This window comes from Pteropus alecto, unplaced genomic scaffold, assembly GCF_000325575.1.
Source record: "Pteropus alecto unplaced genomic scaffold, ASM32557v1 scaffold75, whole genome shotgun sequence".
NCBI lineage: Eukaryota > Metazoa > Chordata > Mammalia > Chiroptera > Pteropodidae > Pteropus > Pteropus alecto.
In genome coordinates, this window is record NW_006440638.1 from 15207572 (window position 1) to 15229907 (window position 22336).

Below are 22336 nucleotides of genomic sequence, written 5' to 3' on the forward strand. Positions count from 1 at the left end.
TTCGGTCCAGATAATACTTTGTTTGGGGCGCTGTCCTGTGCACTGCAGGTTGTTTAGCAACGTCCCTGGTCTCTACCCATTACATACCAGTAGCACTCTCCCTCCTCTCTGTTGGGATAACCAACAATGTCTTCAGACCAGACAGGTTTCCAGATGCTCTCTGGGGTCAGAGGTGGGGAGGGATGGGTGGGATACAGAATCACCCCTGGCTGAGAACCAGTAACCAATAGGTGCCAAGTAGTCAGTAAAAAAGTTAATCAGGCCTGAAAGGAAATGCCCTTAGAGCAGGGGCAGCTGCTATTCAGATTGCTACTATGCAGCATATGAGCCCAGTGTTGCCAACTTTTATGATTTTTGGAGAAGTCAGAGATATGGATTTTTATTTTGTGTGAAATCTACTAGCTCAAAAATATTTAAAAAGCTGTACAGGGCAACGAAGAGGTTACACTGGCCTAATTGTGCTGCTTGTCATTCACCTCTGATATGGTCACAAGCAAGCACTCTTAAACATAACTGAAAGGCATTTAGAGCCCATTCAGGAATGTTTGTTAAGAAACTAGAATCACTTCCTCTATGGTATGAGGAAAAATCCTGGTTGGAGAGGTTTTTGCTTGCTCTGTGGCCACCCCTCAGGCAGAAGACAACCTTTCAAAGTAGCTCTTTATCCTTAGATCAATGATTCCTAAACTTTTTGAGTTGCAAACCCCTGGCCTTATTAGTTTGCTTTTTGTAGTCCCCTTCCCTGTAGTGGGTGATGTTGTGAATTCCTAGAAGACTCTATAGTGTTTACTTGTATTGACATTTACTCTTTGGTGTCGTCAAGGCCCTAAGTCTGCTTTGCTTTCAGACAGGATATCTGCAGAGCTCATGACAAATGTGATACCTTAGGTGAGTCTGCTGTATGTATCCTCTGTGACAACAACAGTTTACTACATGTTTTTATTTCAAGCCACAATTGCTTTTTAAAGTAAATTCTTGTTTGTTTGTTTGTTTCCCATTCTAATAGGTCTTGCTGAACTGGGAACCATTTGCGATCCATACAGAAGCTGTTCTATTAGTGAAGACAGTGGACTGAGCACAGCTTTTACAATAGCCCATGAATTGGGCCATGTGTATGTTTTCTTTCCATATTTTTATTTAATTCAGAGTGACCTAAAACTTTTCTTCCTTCACAATAATGAACATTTACTTGACTTTAAAGGGAGAGAGATACTTCCCAAGTCATAGTAGAGTCTGACTTTGATTTCAGAAAGTTGGGTAAATGCAGTGCACCCGCTTTGGCTGTAGCTCATGTATATCTTTGATTTAAATGTACAAGCTGTCTCTACAAAGTCTAACGCTCTCCTTTCCTACTGGGAATTGGGGAAAGGGGGCTTTTCCAAACCATCCACTGAAGCAGAGGGGATATCAGCTAGGAGAAATTTTCTGACTTAACATCTTTGCCTAGGACAGTCCCCCATCATTGGCCTGGCTCACGGAGTTTTCACAAATCAGATCATTCCTGATTCTAATTATACAAGTCTATAATTCAGACATTTGATCTCACGGAACAGTGATAAGTCTCCTTTCAGAGAAGAGAATGAACAAAGATAGAGCAAAGAAAACATTTGCTAGTTTTGGCCACTAAGTAGTCATTATGAAACTGGCTTTTCCTTTTTGTTCTTTAGAGACAGAGCATGGTTAGAACAGGTGGCGAACGGTGTAAATTTCCCAGAAATTATTCTGATTTTTGATCTCTATTATTTTACTGCTAGAATTATTAAATCGCTTGTACTATATCTTTTTGAAATAATTTTCTCAGAAGATGTCACTAATATAATATAGTTGTATATCAATTTGTATGTCAGCTGTTAACTTTATAGCTAAAATTATCTACTGAGCAAGCTTTTTCATTTACCAGTTTTTCGAAGGCACCTATGTGCAATGTTCTTTGCTAGGTACAAAGCGAGATGCATATAGAGAAATGTCTCCAATTCAGTTCCACATATAATGAGTATATTTTAAAGCTAGTACCTTTCAAGCATATTTTAAAAACACATCTTTTCTCCAAAGGAAATATTGTCAGATGCCCAATCTTTAGAATACGAAAAAGGCTTGCCTTTAAATGAAGCAGTTGTGTTGGGCCAAGGTCCTGATTTGTCAGCTTCTTCTCTTTTTGGTTTCTGAAATGCTTTCATGAAACTCAAGGATTTCTTGGAACTCAATTTGAAAACTACGGATACTGCCAGTATTCCCAAAGCACAAAGGCTGTAATACTAATTCCAAAAGAATGGTCTGTGAAAAATAAAAAAGAAGTTTTACAGCCAAGCGATTTAAAAAAAAAATGTTTTCCTAGTCTATCCCTGCTTGGAGTCACAAGGCTAAATGGTATAAAGTAAAGGCTCTGACAAGTTCTGTATTAACTTGTTGGTTTTGTTTAACTCAGTTTCCCCAAATTCATTTTAACAGAATCTTTTAGGGATTTTTTTTTCTTTTGCATAAAATTTAGTAAATTCCTTTAGAATTTTAAATTGGAGAGTAGATTTGCCCATAAAGAATAAGGTAACATTTCAACAGGGCAGCTATTCCTACCCCAGGAATGGACTAGGAAAAGTTACAGAGATAGGAATATTTTCAAAGGGCAGAGAGTTTGTGTGATTAACAGATTAATATTTTCCACGAATATATGGCTAAGGAAAGTACACTAAAGAAATATAATTAATTTCCTGTTACTTTCTTTTCATCAGGAACTTATAAACTCCTTTTAGATAGCCAGTTTATAAAGTTGACATTTTAAGGAAAGTGAGAATTTTAAGTAGCAAAAACTAAATATTTTCAACTATAGAGAAACCTCAGTGCACAATCAACAAACATCCCTACCCCCCAAAACAATTAACCATATTTTTAGCATTGTTTTAGGAGCTTTTATTTATATTATTTTCCTTAATCATATCCCAGAGGTAGATATGATTGTTTCTCTGTGTTTGACTTAGTGCTATTAAATTGCCCAAAGTCTAGTAGCTAATGCTGGAGTACCAGCCAATGATGCTGTTGGGTATCAGCATCATAAGACAGAAATCAGCTGGGAACCAGATACCCAAGTTCTAGACTGAATTGCTTTACATTCTCTTTGACTTGAGAAAATGTTTGCTGTTTTCCTACCTGTAAGGTGGGGATAATACACATATACCCCATCTCAAAAGCTTCAGGAAGTGAAAAGTGAAATTACTAGTGAATGATGTGAGTTGTTAGTTAAAGAAAAGTATATTACTAACTTATGAATGAATTGTTTTTGTTTTGGTGCTTTGTCTCATATAGTTAGGTTTGCTCATATTTTAAGGAAAGTGACAATCCACATATGTCCAATGAACTTTTTAAAAATTAAATGTTAAGTTGTAACAGTCATGACTTTCTGATAATATAAAACCCAAAAGCTGTTGGGAGCAAAAAGCAATTGTTCTCCTAACTGTTGAGCATCACTGGATGCTTCACAAACAGTTTCTATATTCTCATACCAGGTTCATAGACACACAGAATTTAAGAGTTAGGAAGGATTTGGGAGGTAATTGAGTCTGTACTGAATACAGAAACCTTTACGTAGTATTTCTCACAAATCTTCCACAACTTGTCTAGCAAGAGGGAATACAGTTTATATATATTCCAAAATAAGGTTTTGGAATCAGACAGAAGTGGATTCCAAACCCAGCTTCTCCATCTTAGTAGCCTTGTGACCTTAATCAAGTAGTTGAACCTCTATGACTCCGCTTCCCTATCTGTAAAACATGGATGGTAATAGTACTATTCATTGGGTCAAAGGAGTAAATGAAATAAAGCATATAACACATTTACTGCCTGGTATGTCATAAATGCTAAAAAAATTTTGATTATTTTGTTTAGTAAGTACTTAATGAATATTTCTTAGTATCTAGCCCCTGCTATGAGCAAATATGCCTGACATTTGAATAAAAAGAAGTTTTCTGTTTATATGATGAAATAAACTGGATTTTGTCAAGTTATGGTAGGGCTAGGGAGTAAATACCAACTCCTTTGCACCACAGTGAAACAAGCAACTAACAAATATTTGAATGCTTTGCTGTGTTGGGTGTGTCGACATAGGTAGTATACTGACTACGCAGCTGAGAACTAGAAACCTGGGCAGCCATTCTTTTAAGAAAATGAATTCTTAAGCATTAAGAAGTACTTTTAATTTCAACCAAGACAGTTCGAGTTTCTCCATCTCACAATTTCCATCACACATTATTCCATCTGGCAATTATTGCAAGGCCCAAATTTTTAAAAGAAAAAGAAAACTAAACAGGAAGAGAAATTAATGGAATGTACTTCAAAGACTTTTATCACAGCTTTCACTTTTATATGAAGCAAGAATATGAAGACACACTTGTGTCTGACTCACTTATTTCCATGTTTCAAGATGAACTAGTGAAGGAAATTCCTCCCTAAATGCTAAATTAATCATATGCATGAATTTTGTGATTAGGGAAAGCCATCCAGGGAAGACAGCCACTCTGAGCTTGTTACCCAATGGTAATAATTACTTAAGCTGAGAATGGCACGTAAATCGTAGAATTGACGTTTCTGGATTGAGAAATGTTTCCTATCGTTTTTTTCTCACTTTCTCTGGCTTAGCCAAGAATGGCAAATATGTATTAATGCTGCTGCTGAATCCCCTCCCAAGCACAAGAGGACATTGGCACTCCATCACAGCCCTCTCTGGAGGTTGGGGTGAGGGCGGGGGACCTGGATTAGTTAAAGAATCCTTTTCTGCTCAACTTTTCAGGAAATCAGTACCAGTCGATTGGCACTGGCATGAAGCATAAAACTATTTGCTGTCTTTGAGTTAGCCAGTTGATTTGCCATGCCTCTGGTTTCCATGCTTGCAGTCTTCCTTAATGGGTATCATGCATGAACTTTTTGTACCTTTATAATGATATACCTACACAGTTCTGTCGTTTGTCAACTTTACCTGAAAAGGAGGAGCTGCCAAGACCCACAGTGAGCCTCTTATTAGAAAACCTTTGGCTTCAAGTTTGACCTTGACTGACTGTATATTCACACATTATCATAACTTGCCAAATTCTTGACTCTATAAATTCGCTTTTAACTGCTCATTAGGAATTCCAACTACTGTATTCTAGCACCAACTACTGCATATTCAGGGCCTCTGCAATTCCAAAAAGTACACTTAAACGAAATAATGGCTCAATCCACATCTTTTTTTAATATATTAAAGGCACTTTATATTAAATTGGGTGAGATTTATGTTTTATTTACATTCCATCTTCAGTTGGCTGGTAAGTTTTGTTCTGCTCGCCAGGATTAAGGTTCTTGTCTGCGATACAGTAGTCAGTTGAAATTCTTTTCTTAGTTACATTCCTGAAAGCAATGATAACAGCTCTATCCCTTGGTGTTTACTGACGTTCTCATTATTGTCTCGTTGGCCTTAGGTTTAATATGCCTCATGATGACAACAATAAGTGCAAAGAAGAAGGAGTAAAGAGTCCCCAACATGTCATGGCTCCAACATTGAACTTCTACACCAACCCCTGGATGTGGTCAAAGTGTAGTCGAAAATACATCACTGAATTTTTAGAGTAAGGCTTGAATTTTCTTTTAGCACAGACTTCTGGTATCTGGCCTCCACGTAGTGAACTAATTGTGGGAAAGAAAATGTAGAGTCAAGCATTCCTTTTGAGTTGTTATTTTTGTTGACATTCCTTGGAGGAGGGGAAAAAAAATACTCTGACATCTGTGCAGTTCATATCCTTGCCAGAGCTTAGAAGATTACAGACCGAGCTAAAGAGAAGGTTGAGATCTTAAAGAGAATATGTAAATGTTGCTTTTTTTTTGGTAAATATATGAATATATGAAATCTGTTCCATGTAAATATATGAAATCTGTTCAAGTCTTGGGGGAGGGACCGTGGAAGTGATTATATGATGAAGGAAAGCCACAAATATTTATGGGCTTCAATAGCAGTAATTTTGGCTTGGAAAGGGGTAGGCTAGTGAGCTAATCCCAAAGGTTATCTGGGCAGATGAAAATTGCAGCAGCCCTCTATGTTGATGAATTGAGGACGTGTTTGTTTGCCCACTCGTTTCTCTCTCTCTCTCTCTCTCTCTCTCTCTCTCTCTCTCCGCCCCGCTCCCCCTCTCCGCCCTTCTCCCTGTCCCTCCCTCTCTCTATTTCTCTCTCTATTTCTCCCTCTCCCCCGCACTTCTCTCTCTCTCTCTGTCTCCCTCTCTCTTTTCTTGTTTTATTTTTTAAGCTTCCTGCCAGACTATGCAAAGATCCAATTACATTATACAATATCCCTCTGTCACAGATTTATTGCTTTTCTCTCCCAGAAGTACGAAAAGTTAAGTGATTGTCCTAAGGTCACTGGGCATATATTTCTGCAACCAAAGGGAAGAGGGGACTTTATTAATCAGAATTCACTGAGTGTGAATTTTGCAGAAGTGTTTTTAGAAAAATCGAAGAACTGGAAGGTTGCTATTTTTCCTCTTTAATCAGATGGCCTAAGGTATTTCTTGCTATAGTTGTTGATTCACTCACTCATCTATTCAGCAAACATTTTCTAAACATCTGTTGCTTGGACACGGCCCTAGGCTTGGATGAAAAAGACACTGTCTTTGCCCCTAAGAAGCTTAAAGTCTCTTGGAGAACATGAAAAAGATCACTGCCACAAAATGACATAAATGATCTAACAGATACGTATTTCCTACTGGTTATGCTGTATGCATAACCATTGGTCCACAAATATGTAGACACCAAAAATATAACTTCAGCTTTTAGACTTAACCTTGGTTAAAAAGAAAAAAACAAATATAAGAAAGAAACTATTCTCTCTACCATTAAAATGGCAGAATGGCCTTCACTTTCATCTGGAAGAATTGACAAGTCTCATTTCATTCATGTCTCTCACCATCTGTATTTTTTTGCTTTTCATAGCACTGGTTACGGAGAGTGTTTGCTTAACGAACCTGAATCCAGACCCTACCCTTTGCCTTCCCAACTGCCAGGCCTCCTTTACAACGTGAATAAACAATGTGAATTGATTTTTGGACCAGGTTCTCAGGTGTGCCCATATATGGTAAGTGTTTGGGGCTGTTCCTGCCCTTACGAATTGATTCTGGACTTCTTTTTATTCATAGTTTTCCATTAGTTTCTCACTGTAATATAAACTGCTCATGAAAGGGTTGAGAATGGTCCATTGTATTTTAATGATAATAGTAATAACGATGGATGATGGTGATAAACAGTAATAGTCCTCGGGGTCAGATGGTGCTCTACCTGCACTTTCTCATTTCACTCTCATGACAGTTCAAAAGGTAGATGCCATTATTGTTTTCATTGTACAAGTGGGAAAGTGAGACTCAGAGAGGACAGAGTTACAGAGCTAGTAATGGCAGAACTCGGACCTTTTCTCTCCTTGTCTCTTTTCATGCCCATGGACCTGTCTCGGTGACCTTTATTATAGGGACTCTTCTAGATTCAGTAAAGGTAATTCTTTCACTGTTTTAGCTTGTTAAAGCTGTGTCCTGTAGCCACCTGGGGCTTCAAATTATTTTTGGTGGTAGCTCAGCAGGTAGGTATGTGATATTTTGATTGATGTGTTATGGACACTTGGACCAATGAGATGATACAATAGTTATTAGGTTGCAGATGAGCAGAACTCTGCCTTTTTGGGATGCCCCACTCTATCCCTTTGGCTGTGTGTTTATTTGTTTTGCTGGGAGAAACTTTAGAGATAGCATGGTGAATTGGAAAGTACCATGATTCCATGGAAATGATAAAAATTTTAGAGTAAAATTGATCCATGTTTATATTCATTTCTGCATTATTCATGATAGTAAACATTAGTAATAATTGAAATGCACAGCAATAGAAAGGTTAAACAAATTATGATGTCTCCATTTAGTGGAATATTATACAATAATTAAAAATGAACTACATGTGATCCTGATACATTTTTTAAGAACAGAATAAACAATTATTTTGTAGAGTATGTCCTCAACTATAAAAAGGAGGAGGAATAACTACGGAAAAGACTAAGTAGTTTGAGGCTTTTTTCTATTTAAAAAAATAAATTATTAGTACCTTCTGAATATTTCTTTTATGAGCATCATTTAGTTTAATAATTAGGAAAAAAGCCTTTTTAAAATGTGTCCTGAAATAGAGCTAAATATATCAACTTGGGTAAATCTAAAAATTATAGTGTGTGTGGAGGGGGGAAGCAAGTTGAAAGATAAATCAGTGTATCGCGAAATGCTAAATACATTGTTTATAGTTGAAATGCTATATGTTATTGGTAGATAATTATACATTTGTAGTAAAAGAAACGGGGATAATGAAATGATGCCCACCACTCAGGACAGTGGTCACCTCTGGGAGAAGGGGAAGGGATTGGGATTGAGGATGAGTGTAGCAGGCCTTCAGCTGAGCCTGTGAAGTTTCCTTTAGTTGGATGGTGGGTACACGGGTATCCATTATGTTACTGTTGGTACTTTTTGTATGCCTGGAATATTTAACAATGTAATATCCCTTCTTTCCTCTGAAAACCTCCCAACACCCTAGAAAAGACTCATCATATGATTGTGGTATTATATATGACCTCTAGAAGAAAAACTAGTTTTGCTGTCAAGCCAAACCTAATCTCCAATCACAGCTCATCACAAACCTAAGCTCCCATTGGACAATTCTAGTGTGATAGTGAGCATGCTCCATTGTCTTTGTTCCTCAGTGTTCTCATCTGTAACACAGGGAGGTGTTACTGAGGACCGGATGACGCCATGTGTGTTTTTGATATACAGTAGCTCCCCTTTTACACCAGGCATAGTGTGTCTCATGAGCTGCTCTTTATAGCCTTTGGAATATTTTATCATTTATAATACCAAGAAATAAAATCCCTTTTCAATCTATACTACATCATTGACAAAACATTAATCGACAGAAATCCTTGCCTTGTTTGATATCATCTAATCACATTGTCACTGAATTGTCATTTAACTGAAATGAACAGATGCAGTGTAGACGACTCTGGTGCAATAACATGGATGGAGCACACAAAGGCTGCCGGACTCAGCACACTCCCTGGGCCGATGGGACCGAATGCGAGCCTGGAAAGGCAAGTAACGCCCTAACCCTTCCTTCTGTCTTGGGGCAGAAATGGGCAGCGTTTTCACTGTAGGCTCAGTCACCACTGTTAGAACGTAAGTTAGTGCAGAGTGTTTCAGCATGAATAATACTTTTTTTGAGAAAAGAGTTTCAACTTCCCTACTGAAAATTGTGAAAATGTAGCATCATTGCATAATATTGATATGAGAGAAATAGCTGCCACTATTGCCTCTATTTCAAGACATACTTTTTTGATTTTAACCTTTCTAACATTCCAGTGTGCTTTTCAACTTACGGGTACATTTAATGTGAGGTAGCATTTCTTTTTCTCCTGTCTCTTTTGGGGGTGACACTGGAAGTCTTATTAAGTTGGGGAAGCCTCTCGAAATCAAAGAAATGCAGAAATACAGTAATCTTAACTGTTCACTATTGGGATACTAGGCTTTTCCCACTCTGTGTTTGTCCCTCCAAGGAATGATGATGTCACCTGGGATATAACCAAGTCTAAATTCTGAGTTGGTTATCATCGCTTTCACTTATTGGTTAGTAATCAAACAAAATCTACTACTCGCAAGGCCCAATGATAACAATGTCCCACGCATCTAGGAGTACGATTAAGGCAACCTTCTTCACCTGGTGTCCATCTGAAAAAAAAAAAAAGCTACTGTGTTAAAGGCATCATCATCATCATCATCACCCAACAAAACTGGTTACAAAATATTTGAGATATTAGGCCTGATTTTTTTTAATCCATACGGAAAACGGCATTCTTCGCTTATCAGTGATGCAATCCCTAGATTATATTCTGAGTCTCTTGTCATCCTTACATATATTTTTTCCATCCTCTCTCTTCTTCCCACGTCTACTTCACTCACTTTTAATATTTTATTCTCATCTCACTTCTTTTTCTTCCACATTACCTTGTAGAATCAACAGCACCCAGAATGTTTTCATTGAAGGGGTCCTAAAGAGATGACAGGACTTAATTCTCCTTTCCCCAGTTGTATAGATAGGGAATAGAAAAAAACGGTGACCTGCCCAAGATCACACAGTTCGTTTAGGGCAGAGTCCCTCAACACCTGAGACCCTCCTCTCTCTAACTTCCTCCTTCGTTTCATCTGAAGGGGCCAAAGGGTACTGGAGTGGCCCTAACTCAAACTTACTGAGCTCCTTCGGTTTCCAGTGGTCAAACAAGAGGACTAGTGGTTTTTTCACTCATCTCTCAGGGTAGTTATGAAGTTACATGAGCGGGAGGGTATAAAAATTATTTGAAAAACATAAAGTTTAGTACAAAAAATTACAATGAAGATGATTTTATACTTGACTTTACTTGGTGACTAAGTCAGCTAAAGTTATCATTTCTCAATGGCTAGGACCTCAGCAATTGAGTAGACATCCTTCCTCAATAACAGCCTCACCGAAACTGCATACAGACATAGGTCTAACGGCTTTTACACCTTTCGTTAGCTTTAAAAGAAATATATCTCTTTGGCCGGAGTGAATTTTGCACTTTTTGCAAGACATTTAACTCAACGTATTGATGGCCAGAAGACCATAGATTTGAGTGGGAATATGGTTCTTAGGTTCCGTGGCAGCCATTAAGAATTCACTCGTTACAAAATAAAGTGGCCTCAGAGTCCTAAACACAGTGACCCAGGCCGCTGATTCCAGTTGATGGGAGATGACAGTAGTCATGATACCCAGTTGATGACTTGGTTAGTTGGCTTGAGTTAGAGCCAGCCAACTATATTATTTAAGTCGAAACTGTTAATCTTAGAAAAATCACTGGTATTGTGTTGTGGTCCTTAGCCGATATAATACACCCACCTAATATATCTATTTCTGGCACATGTTATTGCTAGAAAAACCATAATAAGAATTCTCAATACTTTAATGAAATGAATTATATTTAGTAAAATTGTCATGAACAGGCTACCAAGTACCATGTAGTGATATGGTATGCCAGTCAATCTTGGAAAACAGAAGAACTTGGGAGCGTGTCTATTGTGTCTTTTTTCTAATCTTCTGTTTTTATAACAGAAGCAGATGATAAGGGATTGCAGGGTAATGTTATACCTGAGGGATGGGGAAATTCGGGAGATCTTTCAGAAGACTTTTTCAATGTATGTTTGTGTTCAGCAAGAGTTAAGTAAGAGACTTCAAGGCATTCCAAAGGGCAGATATCAGGACAATTTCAGAGAAGCAACTCTGGAGAGAAAATGATAGGTACATTTTAAATCATGTTTTAAAAAAGTGGCCAAGTCTAGCAGCTTTTATTAAAGATGTGGACATGTGTGTGTTTATTTCCCTGGAGAGTATTTTATGCATTTTACAAATGCCAGAGATGGTGGGTACGTTGGCATAGAAATTCTTTGTATTTTCTCTCTCTCTTTTTTTAATAGAATTGGCAGAAAAGCCATATGCCTTTTCTCTAGCAAATTTGAATTCCCTTTGCTGAGGGGTTAATTTCCTTTTTCCTTTCTCTTCTTTCTGCCCTGCTCCCTCAGCAGTAATCTGTCTTGGCTGCTGACACGATGTTATTTTGATGAATGACTCTCTAATACTTCTTTATTTTCTCCATTCTCTTGTTAAGTCCATTAACATTTTCATTTCAACCGTGTTTATGAGCCTGAGGTTTGAAACTTTTGTTTTAAGCCTCCTTGAGACAAAATGGATCCACAGGTCCCTTTTCCAACCTCTTTAAAAAAAGGGACTTGAGGGTTGTTTAGATAAAATATCATTTAAATGGTTCTGGACACTTTTAGGAAAGGCTCACTATATTTTGGCTTGGACGCCACAGGCCACTTAATGTTTTGTTATGATGTAACAGTTCTTCCAGTGTGCAATTATTGTTTGTCAAATTGCTTGGTAAAATAGATTATCTTGATACATTTTTGCCAAATAGTCCTTATTTCTAGCCTCTGTCAACTCAGGCACTTCCTCTACTCCCCTGAGATTCTTCCTCTCCTTTGACCCATCAGTGGTCATATCAGTAAGACATGTTTTATTTGCAGACTAGTTTTGAATTAGAATTTTTCTTTTAAAAGGGGGCCATATGAGGACATCTGAGTGCAGTGCTGAATGACAGCACTGTGGTAAACCTATGTTCTCATTTCACTCTGAAGTTTATGGAAGCTCTTAATGAGAATTATGGTCACTTTGGAATTTGTTTGTTGTGAAGGTAGAGTCTATAGAGTAGAGAGATCAACTGAAAACTGAAGACCTAAGTGTTAAGAGGAAAATAATGTATTTCCAGGTAACTTCTCAATATTAAACTCCATGAATAATCATAGGAATTTTCTCCTTACTTTATTGAATTTGTAAAGTGTGTATCTGACACCATGACTTGAAGGCTGAATTTGGGCATCAGCTATGACTTCAATTATATATTAATTGGAAATTTTGTTCAGGTCAGACTCAGTTATAGTAGTACAAGCAAATTGGCTCTTTTTTCTGATACCAAAAACTCATTCAGAGTTAGACAGGTTATGGAGCTGTTGTGGCAGCTCCACAAAATTATCAGAGACCCAGGCTCCTAATTTCTTTATGTTCCACCATCATATGCAAAGAGTTTCTTCCTCAAAGTCACAAAATGGCTGCTGCAGCTCTAGCCATCAAGTCTGAATTGCAGGCAGAATGAAGCCAAAGGGCAAAGAACAAAGGGGCAAAAGAACCTTCCCAAGAATCTCACCCAATGAATGCTGCTGACATCTCTTTGACTACTCTTACCTATACAAGGATCTGAGGAAATATAGTTTCTGTTACCAAGGACGAAAGAGAGAATGGATTTGGGGTGGACAACTTAGAGTCTGAGCATACTTAACCATTTCATTAATTTGCTTTTGTTTTAAATTTCAGTCTTTATTTAGATGTTAAAAATTGTTACCATTTGCTCACAACTGAGAGGCAGCATGTGTCACAGTTTCTTAACTGTGCACTCTTGAGTCAGGTTGTGTATGGTTCAGCTCTGCCGCTTACTGAGGTTTGGCATCAACCCCTCTGTGCCACCATTTTCTCTTCTGTAGAAATGGGTGTGATAATAGTCCCTACTTCATAGCGTGCTGTGAGAATTAAGTACGTTTGGGGGTGTGTGTGTGTGTGTGTGTGTGTGTCTAATGCTTAGAACAGTGTCTGACAAATATTAAGTGCCGTGTAAATGTTTGCCATTATTATACTAACTTTATTTAAGTCTGGCCCCCTACGTGCTCAGCTGTGTACTAGGTGCTTTAGACACACTAGCTCATATTATACTCAAGACAACGTTAGTAGGTAGGTCTTCATTTTTAATTTTTGGAAGCCAAGTTCAGTGACTCACCCAAGGTCACATTGTTTGTGGAAACTAGAGTTTTGCCTGCTAAGTTTTGTCCCTGCACCATCCAATGTGGCAGTCATTAGCCACACGTGGCTAATGAATACTTGAAATGTCAGTCTGAACTGAGATGTGCTTAAGTGAAAAAACATACCAGGTGTTGAAGACCTAGTACAAAAAGAGAGTGTTAAAAGAAACTCATTTATGATTTTATATTGATAACATATAGAAATGTTTCAGATATTTTAAGCTAAATAACATTTTAAAATTAATATCAGGTTTTTCTTGTTTAATGTGGCTTCTAGAAATTTTTTAATTTGTTTAAATACATGACTCAAGTAACATTCTTATTGGATAGTGATTCTCTAGACCAAGCTGCTTCTCTCATTTATTTTTATGTGTATATGTTCAAGAATGTTGTAGAGACAAACATAAAGCGATCAGAGAGTGATGTGGTCGTCTCTGCCTCTGCCCACATTTCTTGAATATGGAGTTGCTCAGGATTTTTTGGAGGCAGAACCTTTTAAGCCTCAGCCAAATAGCCCTAGGAAAGAGACATGGCCTCAGATACTCTAAGGGGATAATTACAAGGAAGAAGGTACAGCAGAATAGAGAAAGCTTAATTGCACTCTCTAAATAATTGTTTACAAAGCCAGCCTGTTTATACTGGGACCTTTACCACCTGCCCCTTATTTGTCCACTTTCCCTGAATATAGCCCCACCCCCTGGCCTTTGTGGCCCTCTGCCTCTTCGTCTGTGTTCTCCCTGCGGATAAATCACAGCAGAGCCACTAGCTCTGCTTCAGAGATCTGAGTGAGCCGCGGGGCGTCACCCTCCTGCCGCCGCTGCTGCCACTCTTCCTTTGTCCACTGCTCAGTGACCTCAGCTTTGTGTAAGGGCCTCATACCCCATCAATGGCAGAGGGTTGAAAGGGGCTTCTTGACTCTCTTGTCCTGCTGAGGACTTTTATTTTTTGTTTTGTTTTAAACATCATGGCCTTCTTCCTGCTCCAGGTTGGAGATCCAGGTTGGAGAATGTGAAACCATTAGTAATAAAAAAGCAATAAAGTTTAGGGCTTTCTGTAATATGTCCATTTTGCTTTAGTGTCATCCTGTGTGCCTTGGTGGAATGAGTTTATAGGAATCATGTAACAAGGTTTTTTCTTTCCTGTTTAATTAAAACTGGGTTTTCAAATCCATGGGAAGCAATAAAGCATTATATTTTAACAGGCTTGCCACATCTCTGGGCCTAGTTAGTAGAGATTTGCTATGCAAATGCAGTAACTCATTTTGGCCCTGTCTATAACCAGTCTGCCCATTTTCACTTCTCATTTCTCTAAGTAAACTAATTGAGCACCTCGAGGCTGGCCATTGGAGTTACCCTGACAGCCTGGAGTCAACCACTCATTGGCCAGTTTTATTCAAGCAAGTTGTAAGTTCCTTAACAGCCTATGGTCAATAAGTATGAGATTACAATCCCTACAGTTTCAGCCATTCACATGGATGATGAAATTGCAGCATTTCACACCAGCACAAGGAAAACAATTAAAGTATGATGTATTTAAAAGAACGGTGGGCCTACAATGTCTCATGCACCGAGCTCTCCCTCATTGTTCCCCTTATTAAATACAGCACTGCAAGTTTGGATTTTGTGTTCCCAAAGAAATGGAGGCCCCCGTGACTGATGGATCCTGGGGGAGCTGGACCCACTTTGGAACCTGCTCAAGAACATGCGGAGGGGGCATCAAAACTGCTATTCGAGAGTGCAACAGACCAGAGTAAGTCCTAGAACTCATCACTATTATTATTGTGGTAGTAGGAGTGAAAATGCCTAGAGGGAATAATTTAGCTGGAGGCAGATGAAGAGCTCTTTCCAGATTAAGAGATTGGGTGGACTTCCAGGGATACCTAGACCAAAGGTATCCAAACTCTATCCCTGGGCACGGCCCCTCTGTATTATTATTTTTCTCCCATGACCCTTTATTATTAAAAGTTTTGTCTACCAAACGGTAGATGCTTCTGTGTTGATTGGCCTGTTTAACAATTTTGACAGTCAGGCATATCTCACTGCCCCTTAGAGCTTGGGATAAAGGTAACAGATTTTTCACAAGAAAGTAAAGAAATTGGACATTTCCATCCAGAGCATAGATAAATGTACTCTTTCCAGTTAGCTCCTGAAATGCTGAAAAGGAGCCACAGACACACTGCCTCCCCCAAGCAGCATTAGCAGATCCCAAGGGACCTGGAACCGTCAGGAATTACCTTTGAATCAATCTAATTGTTCTGTAGCTGAGACACCCGAGGTCCCTATTCCACAACCTGAAAGTTTGCAGATTGGGAGTGTCCTGCTCTTCAGGATAATTCTCATTATGTGACCAGGCTAACGTTGTTAGGATTTGCATGTTCAAATAAAGTCTGGGTTTTTTTTTTTTTCCCCAGTATCTATCATGGTAGACATGTGTTTGCTGGGGAGACTGTTTACAAGTAGGTTTGAAAAATTGCTATCTTCATTATGAGGAATGACATCTCATTTTGTATGGATACAAGATGTATAAAGTTTAAAGAAATTGAAAATAATATATGATATTATTGCTACTGAACCTATATATGCTGGAGACTCCAAGAAATCTTCACAGATCAGGGATAGTTTTTAGATGTATAAACCAACAACCGTTTTTAAGAACCAGCTGCTTTGAGATTATGTAAAATAATTTCACCCAGCAGAACTCTTATTTTAAACAGCATACATTAAGAATAGCAGACTGAATTGTAGAGGGAAGCAAGCAGGGAAAGTAGCAGAGTAGGCTGGTACAATACAATAGGATGGTATTGGAGAGCAGTGGAGAGACCAAGTGCAGGGTGCTGCTCAGATCTAGGTGATTGTTCACAGGCAGGAAAAAGGCCTACTATTGACAAAACTTCCAAATTTTTTATAAGAAAAAGCTGAGTTGTGTGAACCAAAAAGAACATAGTTATAGGTCACTGTTGCAAGACCTGGTCTAAATAATTACTCTGCAGTACAAATCACAGATATGATCAATTTATTTTGATACATTTTTGTTCACAGTCCAACATTTAGTTCACTTCCACATGTTATTAATCTCTACAGAAGACAACTAAGGAGCTATAAGATATAGATTCTGATTCATAAAACTAACACTATCGTTATGTATATAAGTTAATAAACATTCATTTTTCATAGAGCCTATATTTAGTATTCATTTTTTTAAATAATAGTATATAGTACATGTTTTTTAAAATTCAGACACAAAAGTATATGACATAAAAATTCTTATCATTGTTATTTCTAACCCTCAGTTACTCCCCACGAAAAATAACTGCTGAAAAATAATTTGATGTATATTCTTTCAAACTTTTAAAAAAGATTATAGATGTTATATCTATTATATAAAATAAGTATCAAACAAAATAGGGATCACAGTATATATAGTTTTGCACCTTGCTTTTTAAAATCAATTATATCCTACTAGCTATTTGTCTTGTTGAAGCTTTAAAATAAAACATTTTAAGCTAACAGCAAATATGAACTTTTTAAAAATTAAAAACTATTGAGTGGTTACGTTGAGCCTAAATATTATTATTATAGTAAGCTATATTATCATGAGGATATGGATATTGCAAATAGCGCTTTTGAAATTTTGGCTCAAGAATATTTTATATAAAAGAAGTGTTGGGTGGTTTTGTTGTTTTTTTTTGTTGTCATCGTTTTAAGTCTTAGAACAATTCTAGAAGTAATGTGGAAAGTGGAGAGAGATAAATCACTCTGTAATTGCAATGGGCCAGACAAAGAAAATCACCCCCTGTAAAGATCTCAGCGGGAAAGGATCTTGAGCTTCAAAGTGAAGTGAAGATCCTCTCAGTCAGAAGTTAGGAACCAATCATTAAAGACTTCAGTTAGAGGTCCTTGTCCTTGCTGTTTGCTGTGGGAGGTTTTAAAATAATACAGTCCACCTAGGTGACTCTCTGGACTGGCATCATTCATTAAAACTCCTCTAGGTTATTTGCTGTTTGGGATGTCCCTGTGAATTTACAAAGGAATCTTCCTCTGAAAACCGAGTTTACCGTGGCACTGGGGAAGTCAGTTTGACAAGAGAAAGGGACACAAAAAGGGGAAAATCAGATCCAAATCTCTGTTTAAAAGCTTGTTGAGAGAAATTCACAGAGCAGATGGTTTATTATGTAGAACGTGGAAGTGGTTGCTGTCTTGATTCTTAAAGAGTTTAAGGGGAGTAGGCCCCCTCTCACTGGCAACATGCCTCTTCTGGGTTTGAGGAGCCCTTAGAGTTTAATGTAGAGCTCTATTTTTTTTTTGTTTTGTTTTAGGCGAGGCAACCCTTGGTTGACCTCACAGATTGCAAGCACCTTGTCAGTTTACAATCCCTTATTTTTTTTATTTTTTACGCCTACAGCACCTGGTCTTCTTAGGTGGTCTCCCATCCAGGTACTAGCCAGGCCTGACCCTGCTTAGCTTCCAAGATCAGACGGGATCCGGCTTGTTCAGGGTAGCATGGCCGTAGACTAGAGCTTCATTCTTAGAATCCAGGGCTGTCTCTCTTAAGAACACTGGATTGCTTTTTTTTTTCCCCTCGCATTACTCATTAGATTCGGGAATGTATTTATTACTGTTAAAATGTATAGCTGAAACTCATTGGATTTCGTTAACCAATGTCGCCATTAAAAAATAATTAATTAAAAAGAAAAAAAGAAGTATTTATTTAACATCCAGATACTTTATGCTGTATTTTTAGGGTTTTTTTTCCCCCCTGGAAAGCATAAAAGCTAAAAAAGAAAAGTAGCCTTGCCATGTACATGGGATTATACTGTACCCAATGAGCAAGCTATGTACAACCATATGCTTTCTAATTTTGGTCAAAAAAAGATGAGCCCATATTCTGGTTTGTAAGGATAGTCCCAGTTTATATCTCTCATCCTGAAGAAGTTTAATAGCTCCCGTTTTCATTTTCAAAGTTTCCTGGATGGGACAATTAATTATATGGTAACCTGATCTATAAGAAATATATCATAGAGTAAAGTTTTAAATTAGAACCACCAAATTATAACTTAGAGTACCACAACATGACCAGTGTTGGAATTAGAAGGTGCATTATCAGGCCGGTGGGCCCTGTACTTGTTATTTTGCGCTCTAAATTTGGCCCTTAGCATGCTGGTGGCTGGAACAAAATGGTTTATAGAATTGTTATGGTCTATCAAAATAAAAAAAAGATCAAGCCAGTTCTTTAGAAAAGGCAAAGTATTTCTCTCTTCTAGTGCTTCTATTTATCTTTGAAATTAGGAGGTAGGTTAAATTTTTAAAAATAATAATAAACTCCTAAGTTTGAGAAAAAACAAGACTGTGAACTGGACATTTCACATTTAGGCTTTCACCATAGCAACTGCTTATAAAATGTTACATAAGAGAAAGTAGACATATGTCTTTTTCATCGAAGAAAGCTAATCTCTCATTTGGCTGTAAAGCATTGCAGCAAAGGTGTTTTTCTGTTTTTTTGTTTTGTTTTGTTTTGGTTTGGTTTGGTTTTTGTTTGTTTTTTTGAGGCACTAGGTTGGATGAACTTATTTTGAAATGTCAAGAGTTGGCTACTGGGGGAGAGTCATTAACTGATGAATTAATATCCAGTCCCATAGACAGCCCCATGTGGCAGGATCATTAATGGTTGCTAGTACCGCTCCCTGGCCCATCCCATCGAATCCCTGAATAGCCTTTCAGCACCCTCTGCAGTTGGCCACTAGGCCCCCACCAATCTTAGGAAATATACTACCTTCTGGGGCTACCTATTGTATCATTAGAAATTTCTTCCTTATGTTAACTCTAAACTGCCTGCCCTACCTCATTGTATGTAAACATAGAAGTTCATACTGTTTAAACCTATTTGCAGTCTAAAAGTTCGCTTTCCTTGAGGGTATAATGCACCTGTGATGATCTTCGCAAAAATGCCTTCACCGTTGGCCATGCAGCATCGCAGATTTTTTGTGTGTGTGTGTGAATGGGCATGGTTGTATAATATGTGCTTGAAAGAAAGATTCAGGTTAGCTGTGCTGAATATAGTTACTCTCACAGTGATTAATCTAGTAATTTCCTTAAATCCTTTCCATTCTTATTTGACATGCAGTATTTTAAAAGGATCTTAATAGTTGGAAAATGTGGTTAATAATTTTTAAAGTTGCATTTCCTATAATTTTCAGTATTTTCCTACATGGAAAAAATTTAGCCTACCCAGCTAAATTACTAAATTATAAAATGAATTTTTTCCATGCTGAAAGGTAAGTTAAGTTGACTAAAGCCTTCCTCATTACACAGTACATGCAAATCAGGCAGAGATCACCTTGTGTAGGATTTAAGATAAGTTATATATTTCAAAACGGCAAATTAATGTTTATTAACCAAATATAGTCTGCCTTTATATAAAAAGCAAATAAGGTCATAGAATGAGTTTTGATATGAAAGAGGCCTATTTCAAGAGAGGCAACATGGGAGAGAGGCCAGATCATGAGCTTAGGGTCACAGAGACCTGGGTTAGTGTCAGCCAGCGCATCTCTTAATTGGCATGTAACCTTGCCAGGTTACTTAACATTTCTGAGCCCAGTTCAAACAAAGGTTCAGAAACAAGAATGTCACTACAGCATGGCTACGTACAGTCACAAGAATAGCTCAGGGGTCAGCAAACTTTTCCATAAAGGAGTATTTTTCCTGTAAAATATTTCATAAGTGTTTTAGGCTTCAAGGATCATAGGATCTCTGTCCCAACTATTCAACCTTGCTGATATAATAAGAAACATACGTAGCCAATATGTAAAGAGTGGGTGTGGCTAGGTTCTATTAAAACTTTATTTATGAACACTGAAATTTGAATTTCATATAATTCTTATGTATCTTAAATTAAAATTTTTTTTCCTAATTATTTTAAAATATGAGAAACATTCATTTCTCGCCAGCCATGTAAAAGCAGGCAGTAGGCCAAATTTTGGTCCACGAGCTATAGTTTGCAGACCCTCGTAATAGCTAAACGTTTACTGTGTGGCAGGCTTCGTTCAAGTACTTTGATGTATTAACCCAGTTAAGACTCAGCCTTATGAAGTAGACATCAACATCATTTCCCTTTTACAGATAGGGAAACAGGCTTAGAGAGATGAAGCGACTTGCCGAAGATGGCATTGTTATTAAGTGGCAGGGCTGGGATTCAAACCTTCTCTTTCCAGGGTCCATCTCTTTAACCCTCAGCCATATGACCTCTCACATAGAGTGCTTTCTATGTGTTGTTTATAAAAAAAATGTAATTTGTAAAAATAAATCGCAAATGCTACTTGCCATTTGATAGTGGTCAAAGCAAGCCAAGGTGGAAAGAGTTGCCATTTGAAGGGAAGCCACCTACAACTATTAACTATTTGCAGCCCAAAGAACTACTGTATTTGATCAATTATAAGAGTCAGCTAAGAGTCATTATGTATGTAACAGAACCTAAAGAAAAAAATCAGCTTTTAAAAAATTTTATTGTCAAGGAGAAAGAAATATGAATTACTTTTAGGCAACAAATAAATTATCAATCCACCATAGTTGGGACATTTAAAAAGAAGACTCACAAAGATCATTTCAATTTGAGGAAAAAATCAAGGGGGGGTCTTCCCTGGAGCACATTTAAAATTTGCCCAAACAGCTATATGGGCGTGATCTATTATTCATGTGTAACCCAATATTTTATGCATAAGACTGGGGTGCCTTGATGCTGAGAGAAGAGCTTGGTATCCAGGAAACCAAGGCTGTATCTCTAAATGCCATCAAAAGAAAAGAAAAAAAAAGAAAAAAAAGAAAGAAAAAAGAAGAAGAAGAGTCAGAAGAAGAAGAAGAAGATGATGATGATGATGATTCCGGAATAATAGTTCCTGAATTGTGTAGCAGAACGAACACAGAGAAAAAATCTGGAAAACTTGAATTCCAGTTCTGTCTCTGTTCTTTTATTAGTTGTGTGACCTTGGGCAAAATACTTCTCTGAACCTCCTGTTTCTTGATATAAAAGTACCTCAGCCTTTCTCTTGGGTAAGCACGAGTGAGTTTTGGCTAGTCAAATGCACAGTGCAGATATAAAACTTTTGGGCTTAATTGTATTTAATGGGGAAACAATCAGACATAGATGCTGCTGTGTTTATGTGCCACCCCAAGATGCAGTCTTCTTCATAATAAATAACAGTAAATATTTATTTACCAGTATCCTTGCTAAGCTTCTCGGATTCATAATAAACCCTTTAGGGGCGCAATATCATCTCTGCTTTACATATATAGGGCAGAGCTCAGAGAGGCCAGGGAGCTTAAACGAAAGTGTCCAGTTTGTAACCGCAAAGCCTATGCTCTTACCTTACTCTACAAATCTTTGATCAAGGGAACACATTTACAACTATCACGCCACATAGCCCTCCCTAGACTTGGGCACTCTGCACAAGCACTGAGTCTTGCCTCACAATGCAGACTGTGTTGTAGCTCAGATTTGGTACTCAAACGAACTGCTGAATTAGAGCAGATTAGATTGGGAGTGCTCACATATAATATCATAGTAGTTAACATTTCCGGCATCTACTGAGTGCACTTATTTTAGAGGAGAAAACTGAAATGCAGGGAGACTAAGAACTCTGTCAAAGGTCACACAGTGAGAATAAGGCCAAGACTAGAACACAGGTCTAACTCTTACCAGCTCTGCTAGGCTGCCTCTCCTGTATTGTATGGGCTTGGATACATTTTCCGTTTCCCTCAAGGCCTGGTTTAAGAGAACAAAACAAAAATCATTTCTTATGGTCCAGATTATCCTGAAAGATTCATTCTGGAGAAGAAAGATGGAAAGGTTTGAGAGGTGTCCTAGGGTAGCAGTGAAATCTGAGCTGCTCTAGC

General features: G+C 37.8%; 1 protein-coding gene and 1 pseudogene across 4 annotated transcripts in view; one reads left to right on the forward strand and one right to left on the reverse strand.

Annotated features, from left to right (window-relative positions):
• Window positions 1–22336, forward strand: part of ADAMTS9 (ADAM metallopeptidase with thrombospondin type 1 motif 9) — a 155127-nt gene that overhangs the window by 32658 nt on the left and 100133 nt on the right. For all 4 annotated transcript variants that reach the window (XM_006917490.3, XM_025050793.1, XM_015593743.2 and 1 more), the window contains 6 exons: window positions 848–888; window positions 1007–1112; window positions 5445–5591; window positions 6949–7090; window positions 9020–9124; window positions 15055–15200. In XM_006917490.3, coding sequence (XP_006917552.1) covers window positions 848–888; window positions 1007–1112; window positions 5445–5591; window positions 6949–7090; window positions 9020–9124; window positions 15055–15200 — 687 coding nt within the window. The remainder of the gene's footprint in view (window positions 1–847; window positions 889–1006; window positions 1113–5444; window positions 5592–6948; window positions 7091–9019; window positions 9125–15054; window positions 15201–22336) is intronic.
• Window positions 17844–17962, reverse strand: LOC112484510 (annotated as a pseudogene).